Raw genomic sequence first — 22,781 nt, forward strand, 5'->3', positions numbered from 1 at the left:
GCAGTGGTAGAGGGCACAGCTCCGGAGAAGGGCACACTGCTAAGGTGTTCCATAATGGGAAAGTGTGCATACTTGTCTATTAGAGGAAAGACTACCCAGCCCATAGTGGCTTAATTCTTCTTCAATTATGTTTATGTTTATTTATTATTGGAGACACCATGCCATGAATTTTTTTATGGTATGATCCCTATTTCTGCTTCTTTAACAAGAATACACTGCAGTGAGCCCTTTGGGTACTGACACCATTTTCAATAAACACAATTGTTCAGTTTCATTATCTTAACAAAATACCCAAGATGCCTACTTACAGTCCATTTTTATTTCAGTTATAAATGTTATAACCTTTACTTGATTTAGATTAGGCATCTACAAGGATTTATGGGCAGTATAGTGACCATCCCTGGTCCCTGAGCAAGTCCATTTGTGTTCTTTACAATGGTAATGTATATTATAGGGCATCTATACAACAAAGGTGGCAAGGATAACTGCAAATATTACATTAAAGAGAAATACAATATACATGGTTATACACAGTATTACATTAATGGTATCATCCTGCATGGCCACTAGCTGAACAAGCTTGCTTCCCATTGCATGCATATCATGGTCTCTTTGGTTCAGCCACGTCTATTGTTTTGGGGTTTTTTTGTTAAACATTGGTTGTTCCGTAACATGCCTTACACCTTTCAGGCTTTTATCTATGACAGGGAAATTAATGATGTGGTTGATACAGAATGTGCATGGCTGAAGTTTAGTCAATGGCCCTTTGGTCTGTTTGGTTGTTCACTATCATTATTATTACATTATGCCTATGATATGCTTTTAGTGTCCTACTGAGCAGAAGCCTGGGGGATGTGAGGACAGGGTGACATAGAAAAAACAGCATTCCCAGTCTATGAGCTGCACAGTGGAATTTTGGGTGGTCATTGCAGAATCCAGCTGTTCTATGTATATACAGAAAAATTAGTAAAAAGTATATGTGCTTTTAGGGAAAAAGAGAAATTACAAAATGACAAGAAGAACCCATGATAAATGTGCATTTCTTAATTTCTCATCAGCATATATTACTCCAGTTAAAATAAAAATGCTAATAGTGTAAAGCCATAAATTTAGTAAAAAGCTTTAAAACCACTCACATAGTTCTAGTGCGTGCCAACACTATACAGAAGAGCATATGATTCCAATCTGCATCACATCCATTTTCCTGCTAGCTCCTGTGGCATTTCACCTCCAGGCCTTTGTTTAGGTTAAAGTTAATTAAACTTTAAAATAAAAATGCAACATAGTGCTTGCTGACCAAAGCACTTATAAGCCTTGCCTGCTGTTCAGCAAATCATCAAATACATTATTTTCTTATACTTATAGCATGCCTAGGTTTGCTGCACCAGCTTTCACATTTTGGGTGGCTACCTAGCCTTGTAGGGTCTTATGGAGCCTTGCTGTATCCACCCTTGTGTACATACTCTTCACTACCTTCTTCCCGACCACAAGCAGGCCATATCATTAGATTTTATACCTCTGCTCCTCATCCACTTGTTACCAACAGCTAGGGTCATTTCTGCCGATAAGTGTTGTAAGTGAACCACTTAGGGCACACTTAAACCAGTGGAGAAACAGACTACTGCCCTCATCGCTCTTCATACAGCCTTTCCCCTGCGCTGATACTAAAGGTACTCCATTCAGGGTCTCATCTTTTTCCTTTGCTGTGTATTTGCAATGTCAGCGATGTTACTTTGTCATTGCACAGGCTGCAGAAGGAGAGTGGCTTCAGCAGAATCTGCAATGATTGTCCTGGTATTGCCACAGACTCATTGTGAAAAAGGCTGAGGCTTTGAACTTGGGTCCAATGCAACAAGAAGGTAGGAAAGTACTGAGTGGAGACCTGAAGAACCACCAAATCCTGTGGTGGGTGGCACCACAGACAGTCAATGTCCACTAATAGTGTCATGCAGGCCCTGACTGGCAGTGGCAGCTGAAGTGTTGGCAAGAGTATGGAGTTTTAGGAAATACATTCCAGGTTTACCCATGATAACCTATCTTCTCCAGTCTTGGGGAACTTAATTAAATCAGACCCGTTTGGCCTGATTTATTAAAGCTCCCCAAGGCTGGAGAAGATACACTTTCATCAGTGAAGCTGGGTGATTCAGCAAACCTGGAATCTATTTATTCAAAGTCATTTTCTATTGGTTAGCAAATGTTTTGAATCCCGGACCAGATTCATTCCAGGTTTGCTGGATCACCCAGTTTCAGCTGTGAAAGTGTATCCTATCCAGCCTTGGAGAGCGTTAATAAATTAGACCCATTGTGTCTCCAGACACCAGGAATGCAACCAGTAATTACCCAGGAGCTTAGTAAGTGGCAGCACAGAGCTGGAAGGAAAAAAAGACATTCCAACTTCATGTAAGGTCCATTTTATTTTTATACACCACATAAATGGTGAATACACCGTTTTATGTAATGCACATGGCATTGGAGTTAGTTGGCAACACTGAAAATGTGTGTGTTCATTCCTGAACTGCAACAACACACATCCCAGCACTTGTGTTATGAATGGATTCCAAAGTATTAACACGGCTAAATAAGAGTTTTTTACATTTGGTTGATTTCTGTTACATCTGTAGCTAAAAGTCCCTGTTTTCTCATCATTCAAAAATAACATAGGGATCTATATATAAAGCAGTTAATTTGACATTCACTGAAACATTCCCTGGTGGAGAATAAATTACTGCCATTAAAACACCAGGGAATTTTTCAATGATTCTCAGATTCACTGCTTTATTATTAGACCCCATATTGGTTTTCCATCTTGGCAGATCTGTGTAATTAATCAATAGCCACATACACTCAGAATATTGTACAGAACTTTTTGGACTGTACAGCATTTCATGTCCGTGTATGGATTCCTTAGTTCAACCTCCCCTGTTTAAGTGAAATTGTTAAGGTTATATTTTATGGAACTGCAAAAATACATTAGTGCCAAAAGCAGTAGATGAGGAAAATATATTTCCCTTTCCTAACTTACTCGTTCGCTATCAATTTGCAGCCAAATACATTCCTAACTTTCCTTTCCATGGCTGGTTGGAGAGAACTTTTACTTGTAAGCTTTATTTATTGTGAGCTCAGACTTCCTTCCTGCTCACTCATATTCCCGATACTATCATTGAGTAAAATCTTGCTAAAGCAACTAACTTGCTTCATGGTATATTGTTCCTTTTCCAAAAGCATGGTCTTTTCAGGATAGTATTTCACAGAAGTCTGGTTTAAATGTATGCTGCATAGAAATCATCACAGAACTCATTAAGTCCTCACTGTTCGAAAAGGAATCATCCTTGGGACTTATTTATAAAATGTGTTCCAACAAGAAACAATGTTATTTTCACAACACTATGAGCAAAATTAAAATTTGGTGCCCATGTGTTTCCCAATCACCCCCACAGGCTGGCCCTGCGTGGAGGAGAACATGCCAGGGATTGCAGGATTTGCATCGGGGTAAAAGTGTTTTTCAAGGGAAACTAATGATGCACAACGTGCCTTAATGAACTGTGGGTGCTGCCAATTTTTCATAGTAAGAGATTCTTAAAATGGTGTGATTAAAAAAACATGAGCTAATACATGTATTTATGGCACATATAGTCTGCTTTCATTACTTACATCATGCTGGGTTAAAAATTAAAAAATATTTCTGATTGGTTACTGTGGTACTAAATACACTGACATAGCCCTGATTTATTATACTCCAATAGTACTTCAGCCATGCTATGCACTTTGCAACGAAGGCCAAAGCAGCAGTTTCACCTAGATTATATATAAAGCATGAACTTTTGCCATCAAAAGTTTGCTGTCTATGTCCCATTGGGGAGATTTTCTTGAATTCCTGCCCTGTACACACAACAGGATTTAAAAAAGGAATTCTCTCCAAAGTGGGGGTAATTCTTTGTAAAGCTGGTCATACACTGGTCAAGGGGTGCAAACCCAGGTAAAGGATTGATATCTCCATGAGTTTGTACAGATTACCTCCATGAATCTATTGACCAGCACACTCAAGGTTGAGCCAGGAGCGCTCATTACAATCACTGGTCAAAGGTAGCGCCTTCTGCTATTTACATTAAACATAAGCACAGACAATTGCACTGGACAATTTATAATGTAGTTTTTTCTGTAACATTTTTTTGTGATGGTGGTCACAGAATAAACAGAGCGATGGAATTTACCCCAAAGGGCATACAGACAGCAAGTACAACCTTCAAATTAGGAATCTATACCTTAATACCCACCATAATTGAAATGTTAGGTTATCAGCTAATGGAGGAACCATTATCAACTCAAAAGGCCCGCCTAGCCCACGTAAAGGAATTCTTCTCTTTTTTTAAATACCATATCCATGAAATCCAAAATGTTGAGGATACAAGGAGGTATCAAGTTTGTTATGGAGTGGTTCCTCTTACCCTTCTGCAATTTATCCAAAAAAAAAAGAAAACAAATTTGAGATTTATATATAATTTAAAAAATCTTCCACTCCCCATCCACCTATATACTCACCATTCCTTTGTTTACTCACTGTTCAATTTTGCAGTCAGGAGGGATGAGAAATGCAGAACCAGGCAAGAAGGGCATGAATTACCCCCTGACTAAATCACTTGTGTGCACATATTTGATTGGGCTTGACATAAAACCCTTTCCTCATCTGCCCCCTTTCCACACCTTTTTTACCCCTTATGCATACTATTTGAGCAGGTGTCTTGTATCTAGGCTAGTGATTTGTTGGTGGATATCAGGGGCTGCAGGTAATCTCTGCTAAACTGGTAAATTTACATTGTATGGCACCAGGGATAGCTGGGCGAGCTATGCTGCTATGGAATTGGAGGATTAATTTTTTGGGCCCATGCAGAAAATGGGCTTTAAGTCTACAATGCACTTTGAAAAGCCTTTGGACTCTGCCAATAAAGCCCTATATATGTAATTTAAACATATTTGTTGATAATTTATCTAATTCCTGTGGTTAACAATCCACTAAAAGCAGGGACAGTGGAGCACTGGGTAAATGCATAGTTGTGGGAGTTCTCTGACCATGAATATTTGATCACTGGAGCCCTAGCTCATCATATTGCTGCTGCCACATTCTGTCCAGTTGTAATTGCTTGTGATTAAATTACTTCCTGCTAAGCTTTTAAAAAATTAACCAAAAGCACAAGCTGCAGTATTGAACTTTAATCTATAGTTGTCTCAAACAGTTTCACCAAAAAAGACCCTTAGCATCCTCCCTTCAACCTGGAAGACATTCAGGGTATCGTGGCTCCATCCCCTCGGGGGACGTAACTCAAGCACTCCTATTCATTGATAATTAATGTAGAGGGCGGTGCTGATGTCATCACATTGAGCACTTTTAAGGACCATTCACTGCTGGAGAAGATCGAGATGGAAGGAGGACCCAGTGTGACTGAATAACTCTTGTGTATTCTTTGTGTATGTGATCAGTGTACTGTAGACAACCATACTCATATACTATATATAGATCATTTATAACAATATGTAATAGGGGATTTCATATTGTTCATCGCATCTGGATAAAGTGTTTAATATGTTCAATACAAGGGCAAACCTTGGCCTTTAGACCAGATACAGCCTAGCCGGTACGTTTAATACAGGGGTCGGCAAACTCCAGCCTTTAGGCCAGATACAGCGTAGCCAGTAGTTCGTTCCGAACGAACGCCCCCTGGACAATCTGGCCTATTGCCAGGGGGCATTGGGAACTACCGGAGCCGGAGCCGCCCCCTTGCAGTGGCTTCCCTATTTACCATGGCCGGGGTTGATACTTCCGCTGGCGCGGTAAATAGGGAAGGCTCCCTGAAGGGAAATCCCTCTCCTCCACAATGCATACGGATGAGAGGGATTTTACTTCCAGGGGCATTCCCTGGTGGTGGGAGGAGCCATTAGGGTGAGTCCGGCTCCCGTCCACCCAATAAATGGCCTAGTGGCCATAAAACTTTGCCAACCCCTGGTTTAATACATACTTTCAATTAGATGTAAACCTAAGAACTAAAATCTCATTTGCAGAAACACAAAATCAAGGAACTGCCAAGTGACTCTACCAATCCTCCTCCACATGTCATTCATTTCTAAATCTAATGTGAAGCAGAAAAGTACACACTATCATTTATCTATCCACATATACCACATCTCCCTGCTTGTAGCAGTAAGACTGCCATAGGATGTACAGATTGACGCGCTAGCAGAGCATTCTGGGATTTGTAGTGTTAGAGGTGCATGCACTGTCTACTGGAGGGCCAGCTCTAGTAGATATTTGGTATTTTTCTCGTGGGCCAAATATAATTACAGTTGCAGGTCAGATTTTGCCCGTGGGCCTGAATTTGACACTCCTGTAGACCATGCGTGTGGTTGAGACACTACATGCAGCTTCTCACCCATGACTGGCCACAGGTAATGAGTGGGTGCAGTAATGAGCAATTGCCTGTTTGCCACCCAATGTTGAATACTGAAACCCAGGTTCGTTAAGAACCAGCCTAGCAGATAGGGAAAAGTGCCAGTTGCCAGAAGCCATCCTGGAGCTGCTGTTTCCATCACGCAACTGACGTAAATCTTTTACATTTGAAGGAGGAAGGTTAGAACTTTTAGCAGAATTTATGTTCTGTTTGTTCACATGTCAGACAGAACTGAAAGTTATGGAAATATTTAATTGTTGCTTCCACCCCTTACTACAGGGACTTTACTTTAGGAGCAGCTGTCATTGGTTTCCATGCATGATTTTGATTGTGAAATTAATTTGATCAAAGCTTAAAGAAAGTTCAACACTGCCCCACACCCACATAAGATTTTACTATTGTCTGTGCCATCAATTCTACTTCTGATACAGGCCTCCCATTAGAATTTATTTTACTCCTACCTATAAACTCCTAATACAAAAATCCACCAGGAAGTAGTAATCCTTCCAAGGATGTCCTGGACCTGGTGGCGGCGCACGGGTAAGTGCCATGCTTTGCTGAGCATACTTCCCAATTATGGCAGAAGCTCACCACCAACTAACCAGTTTAGTCCCAATTTAAAGGTGAAGTTTATCTTCTTATATTTTGTCTTTTAACATAAAAAATATAAGTCAACTTGAGCTCAAGAATTCTCCATATGCATTAAGTGACCACGTCTCGCTGGCGCCCTTGGTCTTGCCAGTCTACAATAGGGCAGGGAAATCGACACACTAAGTGAAAAAAATAAAAATAAAATGCACAGATGCTAGTGCAAATAAAACCTTTTAATTCAATATTCAAATAACATAAAAGCAATGCACTCACAATAAACTGGTGAAGTGCTTATATCCATGCCATGGGGTGTCCTCTCCATGGGGCTTTGACTCAAAACCCCATATGTTCTCAACCTTTTTAGTATGGGGAAGCACAGAATCCATGCATGAGACAAAACAGGATTGTTTCTAGGACTGTGGAAACTAGTCAGTGCATTTTGGGAAGTCATCTTTCCAAAGCCTAACATACTAACTATTCCCCAATTGGACAGATGACCTTTGGGGTGTCAAGATATGTGACTTAAGGGGCATGGATCCTTGCTGTCCCTGGTTGCTTAAGGTTTATGGTTTATCATCCCCTTGTAAAACTGTGGTTTTAGAGTTATGTGACACATAATTCAGTTGAAATAAATGCATGAATGAAATAGGCTGGACAGGAACATGCAGGGGTCATGATGGCAGACACCCTCCAGACAGAAAATGAGGCAGGCTCTCTGTGTCAGAGAAATCAGTAAGCAGTTTTACTACACAAAAGGAGACTATACAATTGTGTAAGACTGTACAAGTATACTGAGTTTGGCAGTGATATATTGCAGCTTGCCAGTCCTTACATGTGGCACCTAAATTAGATTTCTTTGTATCTACTTGGTGATACTGCTAGCAAAATTCTACTTGTTCTAAAGTGACAACATTCACTTTTTGTATCAGAGGCAGGAATATTGCCACCCTTCAGAGGAAGTGTGTGAAATCTGCAGAACACAAGAGGAATTGCCCCATATGGTTTTCCCATCAATATAAAAATGTAATATAAACTTTTTGGCACAAAAGATGGCAGACAAATGCACACCTTAGCCTCCCTGCCTAAATCAAACCTGTAAAACTTAGGCTAAACTGCAGCATTGTACTGCACTCCCAATCAACTGTATGGGAGCAGCTAGAAACTACTCTGGCTCATGGATGTGACATGTCTCTTCTGGCCATGAAATTGATTTTCCTTCGCTGGATAAAAAGCTGCACTGGGACCGCACTAAAAAGCTCTTCTGGAATATATAGGGGTGACCAGGAGTAGTTAAGCAAACATTTTTTTGAACCTGAAAAAGGGGCGTTAAAAGGTATCTGAAGGTCCTTAAGGTTCTTACAGACTCATCGATTTGCTTGAAGCAATTTTCTTAGGCTACGTACACACAACAGATGATTCTCATCTGATAATCGCCTCAGGGCTGATTTTGAACGAGAATCTGGCATGTATACAGCACTTGTTGTTCATGGATTTGTCCTGGTGGATCCACGATTGATGAACGATCGTAATGAAAGTGAAGGGGAGACAGTGCAGTGGGGTACTACTCCGTCATTCTCCCCCCTCCATAAAGCAGAACAGTGACGTATATACAGTGCTCGTTCTTGCATCGTGCAGTTATTTGTCGTTAGAATGGATTGTGAAAAATCCTTTCCAACATTTATTGCATGTGTGTAGGCAGCCCTAGTTGGTGAAAATCTAGTGTTAATACAAGTGTCCCTGATCTTGTGATTGCCAGTGTTGGATTACTAAGGACTTGTGAGATTGTGAGGACAGTGAGATGCATTATGCTCCTCTCCCCTTCCTGTCTCCAAATACCAGAGAGGGCTTTACGGTAGCCTTCCCCAGTCAGGTATACTGACCTTTCCTTTTTCTCCTACTCTGCTCAGCTGCAAGAAGTGAAACAAAGTCCCTGATGAAATGAAGTAACAGGTTCAGTTTAAAGTATGGAGTGTAAAGAGTACATACTTACCTTCCAATAATCGCCCCCCCCATTGTCCTATAACCCCCCTTTTTGAAGCGATAGGCAAGTATTCATCTTCAGAGGTGTAACTGTCAGCTGCAGGGGTACCCAGGCACAGGAGGGCCCTTTATGCTGCTGCTGCATGATTTGCCCCCGATTGTGTCTGGCGGCTGCGGAGGCCAAATGACTTTAAATGGCCACATTTGCCAGATTTACCCTGGCATGATGAGGGGAGTCTGAACCCCATCAGCCAGGGGAGAGGGATCGGAGGGCGACACAGCAAGAACAGCAAAAGAAATAAAGTGAGTGGGGTTAGGGGTTCCAGCGAGAAGTCAGGTAGGTGTGTTTAATGTACAATGTGTGTAGGTATGTAACAATGACTGTGGGGTGGCCATGGGGACGGTGGCCATAGGTTGGAGCATTGCTGATCATTTCTGCTCCTCTCAAGTCTCTTCTGATTTCTTTGTCCAACCAAAGTTTGCTGAGTGGCCCGCTGATTTCTTGTTACACCCATGTTCCTCTTTTGTAGGGTTCCGCTGGTCTGGCTACTTTCAGCCAATGACAGGGCCCCTTTATGCAGCTCCTTATTATCTTCCTGTGTGCAGCCTTGTCTCAGAACATCAATCTCCATGTACAAACCTAAAAAACAAAGATCAGTGTTTAAAATCAGTGTTCTGCAACATCATCAACATTCCTGGTGCACCAAATATATTTTACAAAGCAGAAACATTTCCTGAGACAAACCTGGAGAGCTTGTCATGGCAGCACCTGCAGTGCCTTGTAGGACTTGTAGTTCCACAGGTTGCCCTACACTGTACCAGCCTGTCATGGTAACATCCACAGGGCTCAGTAGGATTTGTAGTTTTAGAGGTTTTCTTACACTGTCCACGCCTGGAATGGTGGTATCGGCAGGGTATACTAGGATTTGTAGTTCCACAAGCTTCCAGACACTGTACCAGCTTGTCATTGCAGCATCTGCGAGACATATCAAGATTTGTTGATGCACAAAATGTCAGATATTGTACCAGCCTGTCATGGTAACATCTACCTGTAGTTTCATAGGCCCCTGGACACTCTAGCAGCATGCCATGGCAGCATTTGGAGGGCATAACGGTTCCACAAGATGCCTGACCTTGTACAAGCCTGTCATGGTAACATAAGGAGGGCACGGTATGACTTGTACTTCCACAGGTTGCCTTACACTGCCCCAGCATGCCATGGCAGTATCTGCAGGGAATATCAGGAAATGTAGTGTCCCAGGCTTCCTGAGACTGTGCCAGCCTGCCATGGCAATATCCACAGGGCATAGTAGGGCTTGCAAATCCGCAGATCTCCTGACACTGATCCAGCCAGTATTTACAGGGTACAGCAGGACTTGTAGTTCCACAGGCCTTCTGACACCGTCCTAGTCTGCCAGGGCAATCTCTGCAGGGCATAGAAGGTCTTGTAGTTCCACAGGTGACCTGACACTGATCCAGCTTGTCATGGCAGCCACTGCAGGGCCCAGAAGGACTTGAAATTACTTGGCACTGTACCATCCTGCCATGGCATCCTCGGCAGGTCATAGCAGGACTTGTAGTTACACCAGTCACCTGACATTCTAGCAGCCTGCCATGGCACCATTTGCAGAGCTTAGTAGGACTTGCAGTTCCACAGGCCTCCTTACACTGTCCCAGCCTGCCATGGCACAATTTGCAGGGCATAATATAGCTTGTAGTTCCACAGGCCTCCCTATACTGTCCCAGCCTACCATGGCACCGTTTGCAGGGCATACTAGGACTTGTAGTTCCACAGGCCTCCTTACACTGTCCCAGCCTGCCATGGCACAATTTGCAGGGCATATTATAACTTGTAGTTCCACAGGCCTCCTTACACTGTCCCAGCCTGCCATGGCACCGTTTGCAGGGCATACTAGGACTTGTAGTTCCCCAGGTCACCTGACACTATCCCAGCCTGCCATGGCAGCCTCTGCAGAGACTTGTAGTTCACACACAGGGGATGACAGAGTTATCAGACACAAGTATGCCAGCAATGCACAGCTCGGAGCCGTCTTCCTCTCACCACTCTCTGTACACACTCCATGTATACAGCCGGGCCGGGCTGATTGATGGCCGCTGCCTCCAGTAGCAGAGCTGCCAGCCTGAGGCAGGGGCAGGAACCAATCAGATGAGTGGAGAGGTGGGCGGGGCCGGCTCCCTCCGCTCCCCGGCTGCTTGCTGAGCCCTCACTTGGTTACATTGTAGCTGTGGAGCCGCCGCTCGGACCGGGGGGACCTCAGGAGCAGCTCAAGTCCAGCAAAGCAGCAGCCGCAGCGAGCCAGGGATGGATCATTATGAACACCCGAGCAATGACTATATGCAACCGGAGGAGGATTGGGACAGGGACCTGCTCCTGGACCCAGCCTGGGAGAAGCAGCAGAGAAAGGTAAGCCGGCCCTTCCTGTGCCCCGATACATGGCTTACCCCGCCTTGGTAAAGGTTTCATGCCAGCTGACAGACGACTATTACTTCCCAGCTTAGTGCTGGAACTCATAGCAACCAAGCAGAATCCATGCTGTGAGATGGTTGCTAGGGGTTACCACACTTCATGAATAGGAATGCACAGCTCATCCTGGGAGGGTCACTTGATGCCAGCTTGTATGTCCCTGAAGGCATGGCACCAAGCTACAATCAGAGATCAGCAATGTTCTGACTGTACAAGTCAATGAAAGGGTTAAAATAGTTTTCCATGCGGAGTGTAGAGAGCGACTACAGCAATCCAACCCTAATATAGGGCGAAGATAGGTAACGCAGGTAGGTACGGCACAGTGCCCATGTAATCCTGCATAATGCCCATGTAATGCAGGTAGGTACATCACAGTGCCAGCATGACATGGGTATGTACAGAATAATGCCCATATTCAATGGATAGGCATTGATCAGTGTCCATATGACAAGGGTAGACACAGATCAGTGCCCATATGACATGAGAAGATACAGGACAGTGCCCATATATTATTAGTTGGTGCAGTGTCCATAAAATATGGATAGATAAAGTGCAGTGCCCATATATGATGGGTTGACCCTGCACAGTTGCCCATATAATGCTGGTAGCTGTATCACAGTGCCAATATAACATAAGGTACAACACAGTGCCGATATGACACCTTATATAACACTGGTAGGTAGGGCACAGTTCCTATATCACGCAGGTAGGTACATTATACTGCTCATACAGGTAGGTCCAGCACAGTGCCCATTTACCAGTGGTAGGTACAGCACCATGCCCACTATTCCATAGGTACACTGCACTGCCCATATCACACAGATAAGTACAGCACAGTTCCTTTATTCCACAGATAGGTGCAGTGCCATGCCCATATCACACAGGTAGGTACATCATAGTTCCCATATTCCACAGATAGGTGCAGTGCCGTGCCCATATCACACAGGTAGGTACACTGCAGTGTCCATATCACACAGGTAGGTTCATCATAGTTCTCAAAGCTCACAGATAGGTGCAGTGCCTATATAGGTAGGTCTATTACATCCCCAGACGTCCCCTGTGCAGAGTACGGGTCTCATCCAGCCTTGCTCTAATAATTACGACTGATTTCACAGACCTGGCACTTTGTCATAGTCTCTCCTTTATGAGCCCCCAGTGATTGCAGTAATCTGGGTTGATTTAGGGAAAGGATGAAAGAAGGAGAAACCTGACTGCAGTGACTTCTGTCTCCAGACCACCTATAGATGACTGCAGCCATATACCAGGTCCACCTATAGAGCTGCAGATATCCGGCAGGCCTTCTACACAGCAGCTGGTCTGCGGATAGCGCTGAGATCACTGACATTATCTATTATTTAATAGTTGGGTTGCTGCAGGATGTTTTTAATGTGAGAGGGCTCTTCTGGTCGATAATGTCATATATTATCAGATGATCATGGCTCTAATGAATAATAATCGTGTCTTGGTACAATGGTTTTCATGTACTTTGTAGCACTGCATTATATTGGTAGGAGATGTCTTCTATAATCTTTCATAAACTGATGGATGAGGAGTACCAGGAGTGTATTCTTTTAAATTAATTTAGGCATTTAAAGGAAAACCTGTGATAAGCAAAAAAAAAAGCAAAGGTGGAGGGGGGCAATGCTGACCTCCTGCTGAAAATACTAATTTACTGACTGTTCCTGGCTTTCCTAATTCCTGACCTGGAACAAGTATGCAATTGAGGAAAGTCCGTGTGGAGTTGGCATAAGCCTGAACACCCCAGCCCCTTTATTCTAGCTAGCCCTAGTGGCAAGCACTTCACCAAGGGGTAAGCATTTTACACCCTACCTAAATGAAGAGAGAGTCCTCCCTTATTTATTTTGGGGGAGGGGAGGGCGTGTTTACCCTTAGGAGTAGCTATCTTTACGGAGTGCTTACCTCCAAGGCTAAAGGAGCGGGGTGGGCCACTAGCCACTCTGTATGAATTCTGGATAAGTATTACATGTCACAACAAACAAAGACATTGGATCAGTATGAAAGCAAGTAATTTTTGGAAGGAGAGGTCAACAATGGCAGCCTCCACAGTTCTTCACTGCAAGTTTGGGTTAGCATTCAATAGCTTTTCTTATCACATTTGAGTTTGGACAATTACTTTTACATTGAGAGTGCTGTCAAAAATGTAACCATTGGGAGTTAAATGTGGGTACCATTTAAAGTATGATATTACAAGGCATATCCTTCATGACTGGGACCTACAGTGACAACCAACCACCAAGATATAGAAAGACCTCGGCGAAGGGTCCAACACGTTGGCATCAATCAAAATCTGGAATAATGTTATTACAAGCCATGTGCTTTACATCTAAATTATGCATATTAAATACAAAATGTGAACAGTTATAAGTGTTGGCTGCCATCAGTATAGAGAGTTTTGGTCCTAAACATTAGAATATTTCAGGAAGTAAAAGTTACTTAGATAAAATACCTGGATGGTACTGTTGTTACCCAGGGATAAGATGTGTGGTTTTTCCAGTGCATAGTCTTGCTGGGGTGCATGTATAGGTATGTGTCTGTTCTGAAAGGCTAATCAAGATTCATTAAGAATTTATCAAATATATTCTCTTAAAATCATTAGCTGTTTATAGATACAGGTAGTCCTCCAGTTAAGGACATCTGACTTACATACAAATTCAACTTAAGAACAAAGCTACAGTCCCCATCTCGAATGTAACCCAGGAACTACCTGTATTAGAGGCCAGAAAATTTTAAGGAGATTTTCTAGCCCCCAAATATATTGGCAGTATTCCATTCTGCTTCTAGGAAATAAGTGAGTACTTGGAATAGTTTCTTGAGGTCTCTTGAAGAATGACTTGGCTCTTCTTCTTTGGACTTGTCAATGTGTATTTACTCCCTGGGTCTTCTATATGGAAAGAGACGTGTGGTTTGAGATCAGCCTTCCAAGAATTCCTATACTCTCGTGATTGAGAGATTGTTGTGGAAAAGTAATAAAGAAACAATTTGAGATCCACCTTTCGTTTGAGATGATCTGAGAAGGTAATCAGATCTGCAAGCCTAGTCCATTCCTTTAGAACAATCCATAAATACACAATTGCATAACAAGAGCATGCGTGTTTATACTCTAATTATCTTGGGGTAAGCTGTTGTTATCATTTCATCATGAACAAATACTATATCCCGCACATTTGGCAGGAACTACATCTACAACCACTACTTCTGTATTGAGATCACCCAACTGGGAATTTTCTCATGGCTATGGGTAGCTGGGTTGTCATTTAAAGGTAAACGCCCATCAGGATAAAAAATAAAAACAAACCACCACTTCCTACAGGTTTATTAAAGTTGTTGGAAACTTGGAAGAAGACTCCTTTAGGTGCTTGGAATAATCACTACATTTAATTTCTGCTCAGATCTACTGTGTCAGCTTTTAAATTGGCCATGTATGGTAAAATCCGATAGCATGAGGCTTTCTAACCTTTCTATTCAACTGGAACCCAAGCAAGCAGGTCCTAGCACTACATTTCTGGTGGTAGATCTTCGGAAGATCTTACTATCTAATTGTAGCATATATGATCACATGGTGAGCTTAGTCCTATAAGAAAAACCTGCAAGCACTGCTGAGGCACAAGAGAATGACACTTCAGATAAAGTTGGTTTATCAGCAAACCTCGGGGGTGGTACTTGGCATCATGGGCAGTGAGATATCCACTCCATTGCCATCCGAATTGTTTGGCACTGCATAAAATTAAAAAGTTAACATGCAAGTATCTGGTTTTTCTTGTGTTACAGATATAGACATATATTCTACAACTATTTATAGAATAAATCGCTGATAAGACTTTCGATTTCAAGCTCAAGTTTCTCACGCTATAAGAGCTACATATACCTAACTCAGGTTTCCTGCAATGAGAGGCCATAGTAGCATATGTAGTAATAAAAGGGTGTGTCTCCAGCAGAGATAACCTAGCTATTTATTGCATATATATAGATAGTAAGATTTGCAGGAATAGTTTTCATTTCATGTTATAAATGTTACACATATCCCATCCCCAGATACATAGCAGGAAATGCAGAACCTGGCTGAGATAGTTCTACAGCACAATGATCAGAGGTGTGGTATATTACTATTGAGCAGTGTCAGCACCTGTATTTTTATCATTGTGGTGTATGGTGATTGCATTACCCTCTTATCTTTACACACATTTACAATAAAATTGAAAGGAAATATATTAAATATATATATATATATATATATATATATATATATATAGACCTATTAAGGAGTAGAGTAGGCTGTAGGTATGTATAACATTGCATGAGGGATCTCTCCAGCAGGACCAAGCTTTTTTGTTCAGGCATCATATTGGGTCAGCATTTAATTCATGGCTTGATATTGGGGAGATATTGCATATACTGAATATGTGCGTCAGACAGCCAATTCTAATACAAATCTATTAAATGATCATATTCAATAGATTATGATGGATTTCATTTCAACTGGTACCTTGTGTTGTAATATTTTATTACTTTGTGATTGTTTGCTCATAGATCAACCACAAAGCGCTGTGCATGGCCACCTTAAAGTTGATGTAAGCTTGTATCCCCTCGCTTCCTTAGCAAAGGCATCCTCAGTTCTTTTCTGGGTTCAGGAACTTCTTCCGTCCTGGACTCCTGAGCATGCGCGTGGATTCATTATGACCCCAAAACATGCTTGAAGTTTGCAATAAATTGCGCATTTACAGCTCAGATACATTCTACAGAAGAATTGCATACAGAAAGGTAAGTTTGTTTTTATTGCAGAAGGGATCTAGCATGTCTTTCCTGCAATAAAGAGCCTGCCTGGTTGCAATTTTTGTTAAGTTTATAACCACTTTAAAACTGATCAGCCCCCTGCTCTATCCTCTCCTCCTGTGACTTACACATTAGTTACAATGTTGCAGTCTGATTATTAGGTGATAGTAAACTGAGGAAATGCTCCTTCCTCCTCTGCCTGTAGTAGACTGATGATTGCCTACCCAAAGTTACTTGGCTGGAGTACAAAGGCTGCTTGTTGATACTTTCTTTGGAAATGTACATTGCTGCTATATATTGTGACTTGTCGGGAATTTAAAAAAAAAAAAAAAGGCCAACTAATCAAACAAGTATAATATTTATATAATGGTGAGTGTAAGCGAGTTAAACCCCCATGACCACCTTCCATTTATTTATGGAAGAACATTGAACTATTTAAAACAAATTTATCTCAGTGGGACCTTGTGGCTAGGGGACAGAATATGAGCATACCAGCAGGGATGTCTGCTTGCTGGGATTTGTATTAATGGGAATAAATGGGTGATAAAACACCCCCATATTCTGCCAAAGGTGAAATATTGGGCATGTTTGTATGCCATGCTTACAGAACTGTCATTTGTATATTAGTACTTGTCTTGGTGATTTGTGGTGTTTATATTTCTATAAAATAAATCCTACACGACAATGAAATCTCCATAATGGTTTAGGAAACATAGCATTAGTGGAATGAAACTTCTCATGATTCGATTAGACCAGTCCAGTAATGGGTTAGTCATAGGTGCTGTCTGATTGCCTGTGTCTTGTAGACTACAATGGCTCCAATAAAAGGCTTTCTTGATATTGAGTTGGACTATTTTTTCTATTGATCTTGGTAATTTGGTGTTCCGAGTCCTAATATTGCATTCTCTATATTATAGTGAATTGAAACGTCTAATCAGGTCTACACACGTCTACACACAACGTCCACACACTACGTCCACACACTTTATATTGACTGTATTAGCTCCTGGTACTGGATTACCTTAAGCACTGAGGACCCATTCATCCTTTATACACATGTGTTTCCATGCATTAGGGTTTCTTGTGTTAGATGCATTGATTGCACCATTTTTTCAAAGATAGGGCACCACATTGCAAAGAAGTGATATCTGTGTCTAGTGTGGTTTACAATAGCATCCCTACATAATGATGCACTGTGGTTGGGGTGCAGTTGACAAGGAATGGCAATGCACCACAACACATACACAAGGCATAACCATGACATGAGTACTATGTGTGTTAGGATTAGGTAAACTAATTTTGCATTTACAAAGTTATGTTTTTGGTGTTCTGGCCATGTAGGTAGAGCCAGCTTTCAACAACTTTTTGTTTAAACTTTTTCTTCCCTAGGACTCAAAGTACTTTTTATATCCTTTCCTGACTGTGACATAGCCATTGGTGCTGGGTGGTATGCAAGCAACATACAGATGCAAGCAACTAAACTGTAACATAGTTCAATGATACATTTTTGTGAAAGGGAAGAGACAATAAACCTGCTGTTATGTTTTTGGATGTGGGAGGAAATCTGCACAAACATGGGGAGAACAGATATCGTCTTGGCTTAGATTCAAACCTGTGACCCAAAGGCTGCGGGACCAAACTGCTAACCACCTAGTCATTGTGCTGCACATAAATAACAAGAAGCCATTCAATGTGCTTTCATGATAAGTCTCTAGAGGGAAGTTACGGATCGATTGTAACAATGTTCATAGGTCATATATTGTGTATATGGCGGCCGTTATAACTCCTAGATTTTTATCAAGGTGCTGTATGTTGAAAGATCCAGCTTGTAGTTTCATAAATCTAATCTCTAGTATTGCAGATATGAAATACAAGAGGATACCGTGAAGCCATTGCACTAGTTGTACTGTGACATCGGACATAGAGACAGAGAGTGCAATAGTTTCAGTGTTGTGAGAATACAAGAGAAAGTTTGGTGCTTACTGATAAACATGATGAACTGACATGCCAATCACCATTTAGGTGCCATATTGCATTGCATATATATTTTAAAAATGGTTTGTATAAATTATGTCAGAAAGGGATTGAATCGTTTCTTCTATTGAAGTTAAATACCTTCTGCAGCTATTGGCAAACTGTCTGTACCTTGAAATGTGGTGCATTATTAATATCACATGCTGACATTCAGTACACAGTATTGTGCAATAGGATATTGATGATGTCATTGTGTGGTGTACAACTGATCTGATTTATTTGTGATCTGTAAACATGCGATACTTGCAAGTCTTATTCTCACTGTATCTATGTGACCTTTGCTCCGCTCTCCCCACCCCCCTTCCTTCCCACCACCCTGCCATTGACCTTCTACTCCAACGTCTTTTTCATCTCTGCAACGTTTCCGTTTCATATCCATTATATCCTGTTCTGTCTTTATTCCCATCTGCCATTCACAAACATAAGGGCCTTCCATTTATTGCTCACCTACACCACAATGGATGGGCCTAATTGGTTGCTGCTCATTGGTCAATCAGATTACGCATTTCTCGTCTGTCCACATGAATTTTATTATAGTAAGGTGAACTACGTATTTTTTTCATAAAGAGCCAAACAATGTCATTTATCAGTGATATCGTGTATGCCAGGTACTAAAGTTATTGGACAGGAAGACCATGGCACATTATGATCTAGCCCAATAGTAGTTATTAAACTAGAATAAAAAATGCTTTAACTATTAATAACTTAAAACTCCACTTGGATAGAAAGGTATAAAATTTAGAGATTTATTGTGCAGAATTCAAAACCGGAGAGCTGCGAGCTGCGACTGCGAACTGAGACCTGGAACACTCTGCAATGACAGGTTCTCTTTTAACACACTTTCATTTCTACATAATCTAACATGCGCAGTGTTTATAACTTTCCACATGTAAAGGATTCCAGTTATAGAAATGATAACCATCGTTATGTGACTGCACTTCAGGGTTTCTGTATCTTGTTTGTTTGTTGTTTTTTGTTTGTTGGTCTGTTGTATCTTGTATCCCAAATTGGCAGTGATGGGTTCTCTTAAATCTCTGTGAAGATGGACTAAGAAAACCCAAGGTCCCCAGTGATGCAAGCTACAATGTCTTCCTACATGTGTGGGATAATAGGGGAACATATCGGGTCACCAGCTGATCCTGATCCTTGGAGGGTTCTGATAGTCATGTCATGCATGACCAGACCCTTGTGTTTGCCGCCATCATGACTTTCAGAGCAAACTCCTTTGGCTGCAGGAAAAAATTGGCACTTTCATTTCCATAGATTCAAAGTACTGAAGCCATATTTCTGGAGATGTGTGCACTATACACCCATTACATTTATCCAAAAACTGCTTCATGTCATATTTCAATATTCATAATAAAATAGTGTGGTGTTAAAAGGTTAAAGCACTTCCTACACCAAAATCCTCCTTTATACGCCTCTGAAATCCAAGAATTCTATGGCAGCAATCTTAGGCCAACCTGATGACAGAACTTGGAGGAGATGGACTTGAAAAACTTACAAGAAGTGCCAAAGGCCTTTAAGCCCGCAAGCCTGGAAGTACTGACTCTACTGGGGAAAGTGCCAGATTAAAGCTGTGTACTGCTGCAACATCTGCACCTTTATATATTGAGGGCCTACTTCTGAGACACACATTAACACGTTACATTAAGGCAACCTATTATAAAATAATGGGGTGGCCAAGCACTGTAACAGCTTTTTTTTTCTTATCCCAGTCAACTTTAACACACTACATGCATTGCCATAAGTGTCAGTATGTTACAACACAAAATGTTACGTGTGTTACCGCAACACACTGATTTAAATGGGCCCTCAATTATGCTAACCAGAGATTTTTCTATAAGACATAACTGGCTTTCTATACAAAATCATGTAGAAAATAAAATCTACAGGTAATCGTTTTGATGCTTCCTGATTTTCCCCAGCAGGCGATATTGTCTTTAGAAGTTCAATGCATTCCATCATTCTGCTGTAACATACCAAGTGGCTCAGCATTAGCGGTGAAGTCTTATGAAAAGACACATCACACATGTACAGACAGGCAATCTGAGGAAAGGGCCGTTCTGGGGTTACACACTTAACACTATTCCACAATCACTATGAATAAGGTCTGAGATAAAAGTACTTGTGCTGCTACTCTTTATAAACCACCAACATATAATGCAGCCATGTATAATAAATAGTGGTTACAGATGACAAACCTGCATCTTAGATAAGTACAAACAATGACATAGGAAGTGAGCAACTAGTGATAAATTCCAAAGCAACTACCAGCAGCGTAGCTCCTTGGTGCTAGAAGGTTACTGATGAGATGTTACAGAACATGGCAAATGGGGATAGGGAAAATCTGAGACAGGCCAGTGTCTTTAGATTGCACAGGCAAGATGACGCCACCGCCTCTGTATTTCCCATGTGCCTCTGAGCCTGCAGCAACCAAGGCAAGAGCTACCAAAACTTTTAGACTTCCCCCTCCTTCACCATCAGACTCACCTCAAGCATAAAACGAATATTTGGGGGGCTGGTAGTGCCTTAGAGTAAGTCGGGGATGGAGCTAAACTACGAGCTGGCTCTTGACTTCACTGAATTACCCAATCTATTGTGAAGAGATCTCTGTCCACATTAAAGGAAATGCAGCTCTCACAAATTCTCCATCAACATATGGTGGCAGAGGTCAAACCATCTCTTCTGGATCATGGCACTGGAATCCAACACCTTGAGATGGGGGAATTCTCTCAGGCCCACACAGACCTGGTTGATGCTCACCAGGACCATGACACTGATATAGAATAGATTGAGTCAAAGATTTCAGATTTAGAATAAATGTAAAAAATTATAAAATGTAAAGGGTCCACCCAAACGATCCAACCAGACAGGTCCTACCTAGCTGTTGTTAAATCTGATGCAAATCATTACCTAAATATAAATATATATACATACATATACGGTATATACAGTACTTTTAAAAAAGGGTATAGTGGAATCCAGCAAAGAACAAAATATTTGTTGCATCTATCAATCACATCCTGGTCATGGGGGAGCTTTATTTATTATACAGTCTCCAAAACAGTTTGAAATCCATAGAGGGAAAAAAACAATTTTGAGGATGTTAGGTCAGGAAGTATATACAGTCATGTGCCTAAATGGAGCCATCTGCAAGCACTGTTCATGATAATTGGGCCCAGGGGCCATTCAGTAAAGTGTACAGATCAGGCTATTGAAGAATCCTTTTATTTTGTGACAGGAGCCAGGCATAAAAGCAGCTCCTTGGATAGATTGTTCAGGTTCAGAATGGATATAGGAGACTGCAGCCAACACATGTGCACCCCCCCCCCCCCCCCAAAAGTATAAAGCTCACCTCTGTTCTTCCAGAGAAAAGAGGAAGCAGGATCGGCTGGTTATTAAATATACACAGCAGGGAGGGGGTGGAAAATTGGTGAGTGGCCCTGAAGGTAACGCTGTCCTTCTTTGGACTGGGACATTTCTATAGAGCTTTTATTGTTTGGCGACACTCCTGGAAAGATAATGCTGTAGTATGGCTTGTGACCACATGAGCAGACCCTAGAGCCTTTAATCCCTCTTAAATTCAACAATACCAGACTGCGTGTGTGGTGCGCGCAAAGTATGAATGTGATAGAAACTATTAATCCCCGAGATCTGCTTTGTTTCTGCACACAGAGCAATTTCCAACATGTCAAAATTCCATAAATGATCAGTCTACCTAAAATTGATGTGTGGGGTTATCTATAGATGTTAGCTGGTCGAACATGATCAGCCCTGGGCATCTTAATTTCTAGGTTTGCTGCAGCAAACGGAATCTCCACCAAGACCATACAATACAGTTTAGCAGCAAGAGACCCTGGAAATTATTTTACAATATCAGAAGATGTGCCGCCTTCCCCAATGTTCTGAAAATACCAAGGTATTTTGCTGGCATTCCCCAACTTAGTTTTCCAGTGTTCCGACTGAATAGTGTTTTGCAGATGCATTCAATAAAGCAGCTAAAAATTTGAACAAGACGTTAGAAACTTTTATAAACTTTTATTCCAGTGGGTGTAAGAGGATTCTTAGGTGGCTGCTTTGAGGATAGAGTTGGATGCTGCCACTGGTGACTCGGCTTTGATGTGTTAGCCTAGGTACTGTCACTGCCATTCTTGTTTCTTCTGAGTAGGTAATCACAGATGAAGAACAGGTATGCAGCTACTAAAGCAAGGGCGCCCAACCTTTGTACATATTCCAGGCCCCAGATCATAGAACAGAGGGGGTCACCAGCAGTTGGGGAGCAATCCTGATCTTGCCACCATCTATTGCAGTCACACCGGTCCTGCATTGTATAGAATGTGCGGTACAGAACATGATTTTCAAAAAAAACCTCTACACACTTTAATGCAGTGTATGTTATCATTTGCACTGCATAACTACAGGCCATTCATTTTTAATTGCAGCCAGTACAGAAAGAA

General features: G+C 41.7%; 3 protein-coding genes across 7 annotated transcripts in view; 1 reads left to right on the forward strand and 2 right to left on the reverse strand.

Annotated features, from left to right (window-relative positions):
• Positions 1-19,455, reverse strand: part of EXD2 (exonuclease 3'-5' domain containing 2) — a 77,452-nt gene extending 57,997 nt beyond the window's left edge. Inside the window, exon 1 of the mRNA XM_072427735.1 lies at positions 19,452-19,455. The gene's annotated coding sequence lies outside the window, so the exon portion shown is untranslated. The remainder of the gene's footprint in view (positions 1-19,451) is intronic.
• On the reverse strand, positions 7,247-11,112 carry LOC140341838 (uncharacterized). Its single transcript, XM_072427736.1, has 3 exons — positions 10,061-11,112; positions 9,757-9,987; positions 7,247-9,651 (listed from the first exon to the last, which is right to left on the reverse strand). The coding sequence occupies exons 1-3, from the start codon at positions 10,920-10,922 to the stop codon at positions 9,359-9,361; spliced, it is 1,386 nt and encodes a 461-aa protein (XP_072283837.1). The 5' UTR covers positions 10,923-11,112; the 3' UTR covers positions 7,247-9,358.
• ACTN1 (actinin alpha 1) overlaps positions 11,222-22,781 on the forward strand; it is an 83,598-nt gene continuing 72,038 nt past the window's right edge. For 3 of the 5 annotated variants that reach the window (XM_072427730.1, XM_072427732.1, XM_072427733.1), the window contains exon 1: positions 11,223-11,436. In XM_072427730.1, coding sequence (XP_072283831.1) covers positions 11,335-11,436 — 102 coding nt within the window. In that variant the 5' untranslated portion in view covers positions 11,223-11,334. Of the gene's footprint in view, positions 11,437-22,781 lie in introns of all 5 variants that reach the window. The other 2 variants (XM_072427734.1, XM_072427731.1) reach the window with 2 other exon arrangements.

Source organism: Pyxicephalus adspersus, chromosome 12, assembly GCF_032062135.1.
Source record: "Pyxicephalus adspersus chromosome 12, UCB_Pads_2.0, whole genome shotgun sequence".
Classification (NCBI taxonomy): Eukaryota; Metazoa; Chordata; class Amphibia; order Anura; family Pyxicephalidae; genus Pyxicephalus; species Pyxicephalus adspersus.

Bases quoted from the DNA above. Each gene is read 5' to 3' on its own strand.
- LOC140341838 (XM_072427736.1), bottom strand. From the start codon at position 10,922: ATGCCCTGCAAACGGTGCCATGGCAGGCTGGGACAGTGTAAGGAGGCC. The intron at 9,988-10,060 runs GTAGATGTTACC...TATGTCTCGCAG, and splicing joins AGGGGCCTATGAAACTACAG to ATGCTGCAATGACAAGCTGG. The intron at 9,652-9,756 runs GTTTGTCTCAGG...TTTGTTTTTTAG, and splicing joins TGCCATGACAAGCTCTCCAG to GTTTGTACATGGAGATTGAT.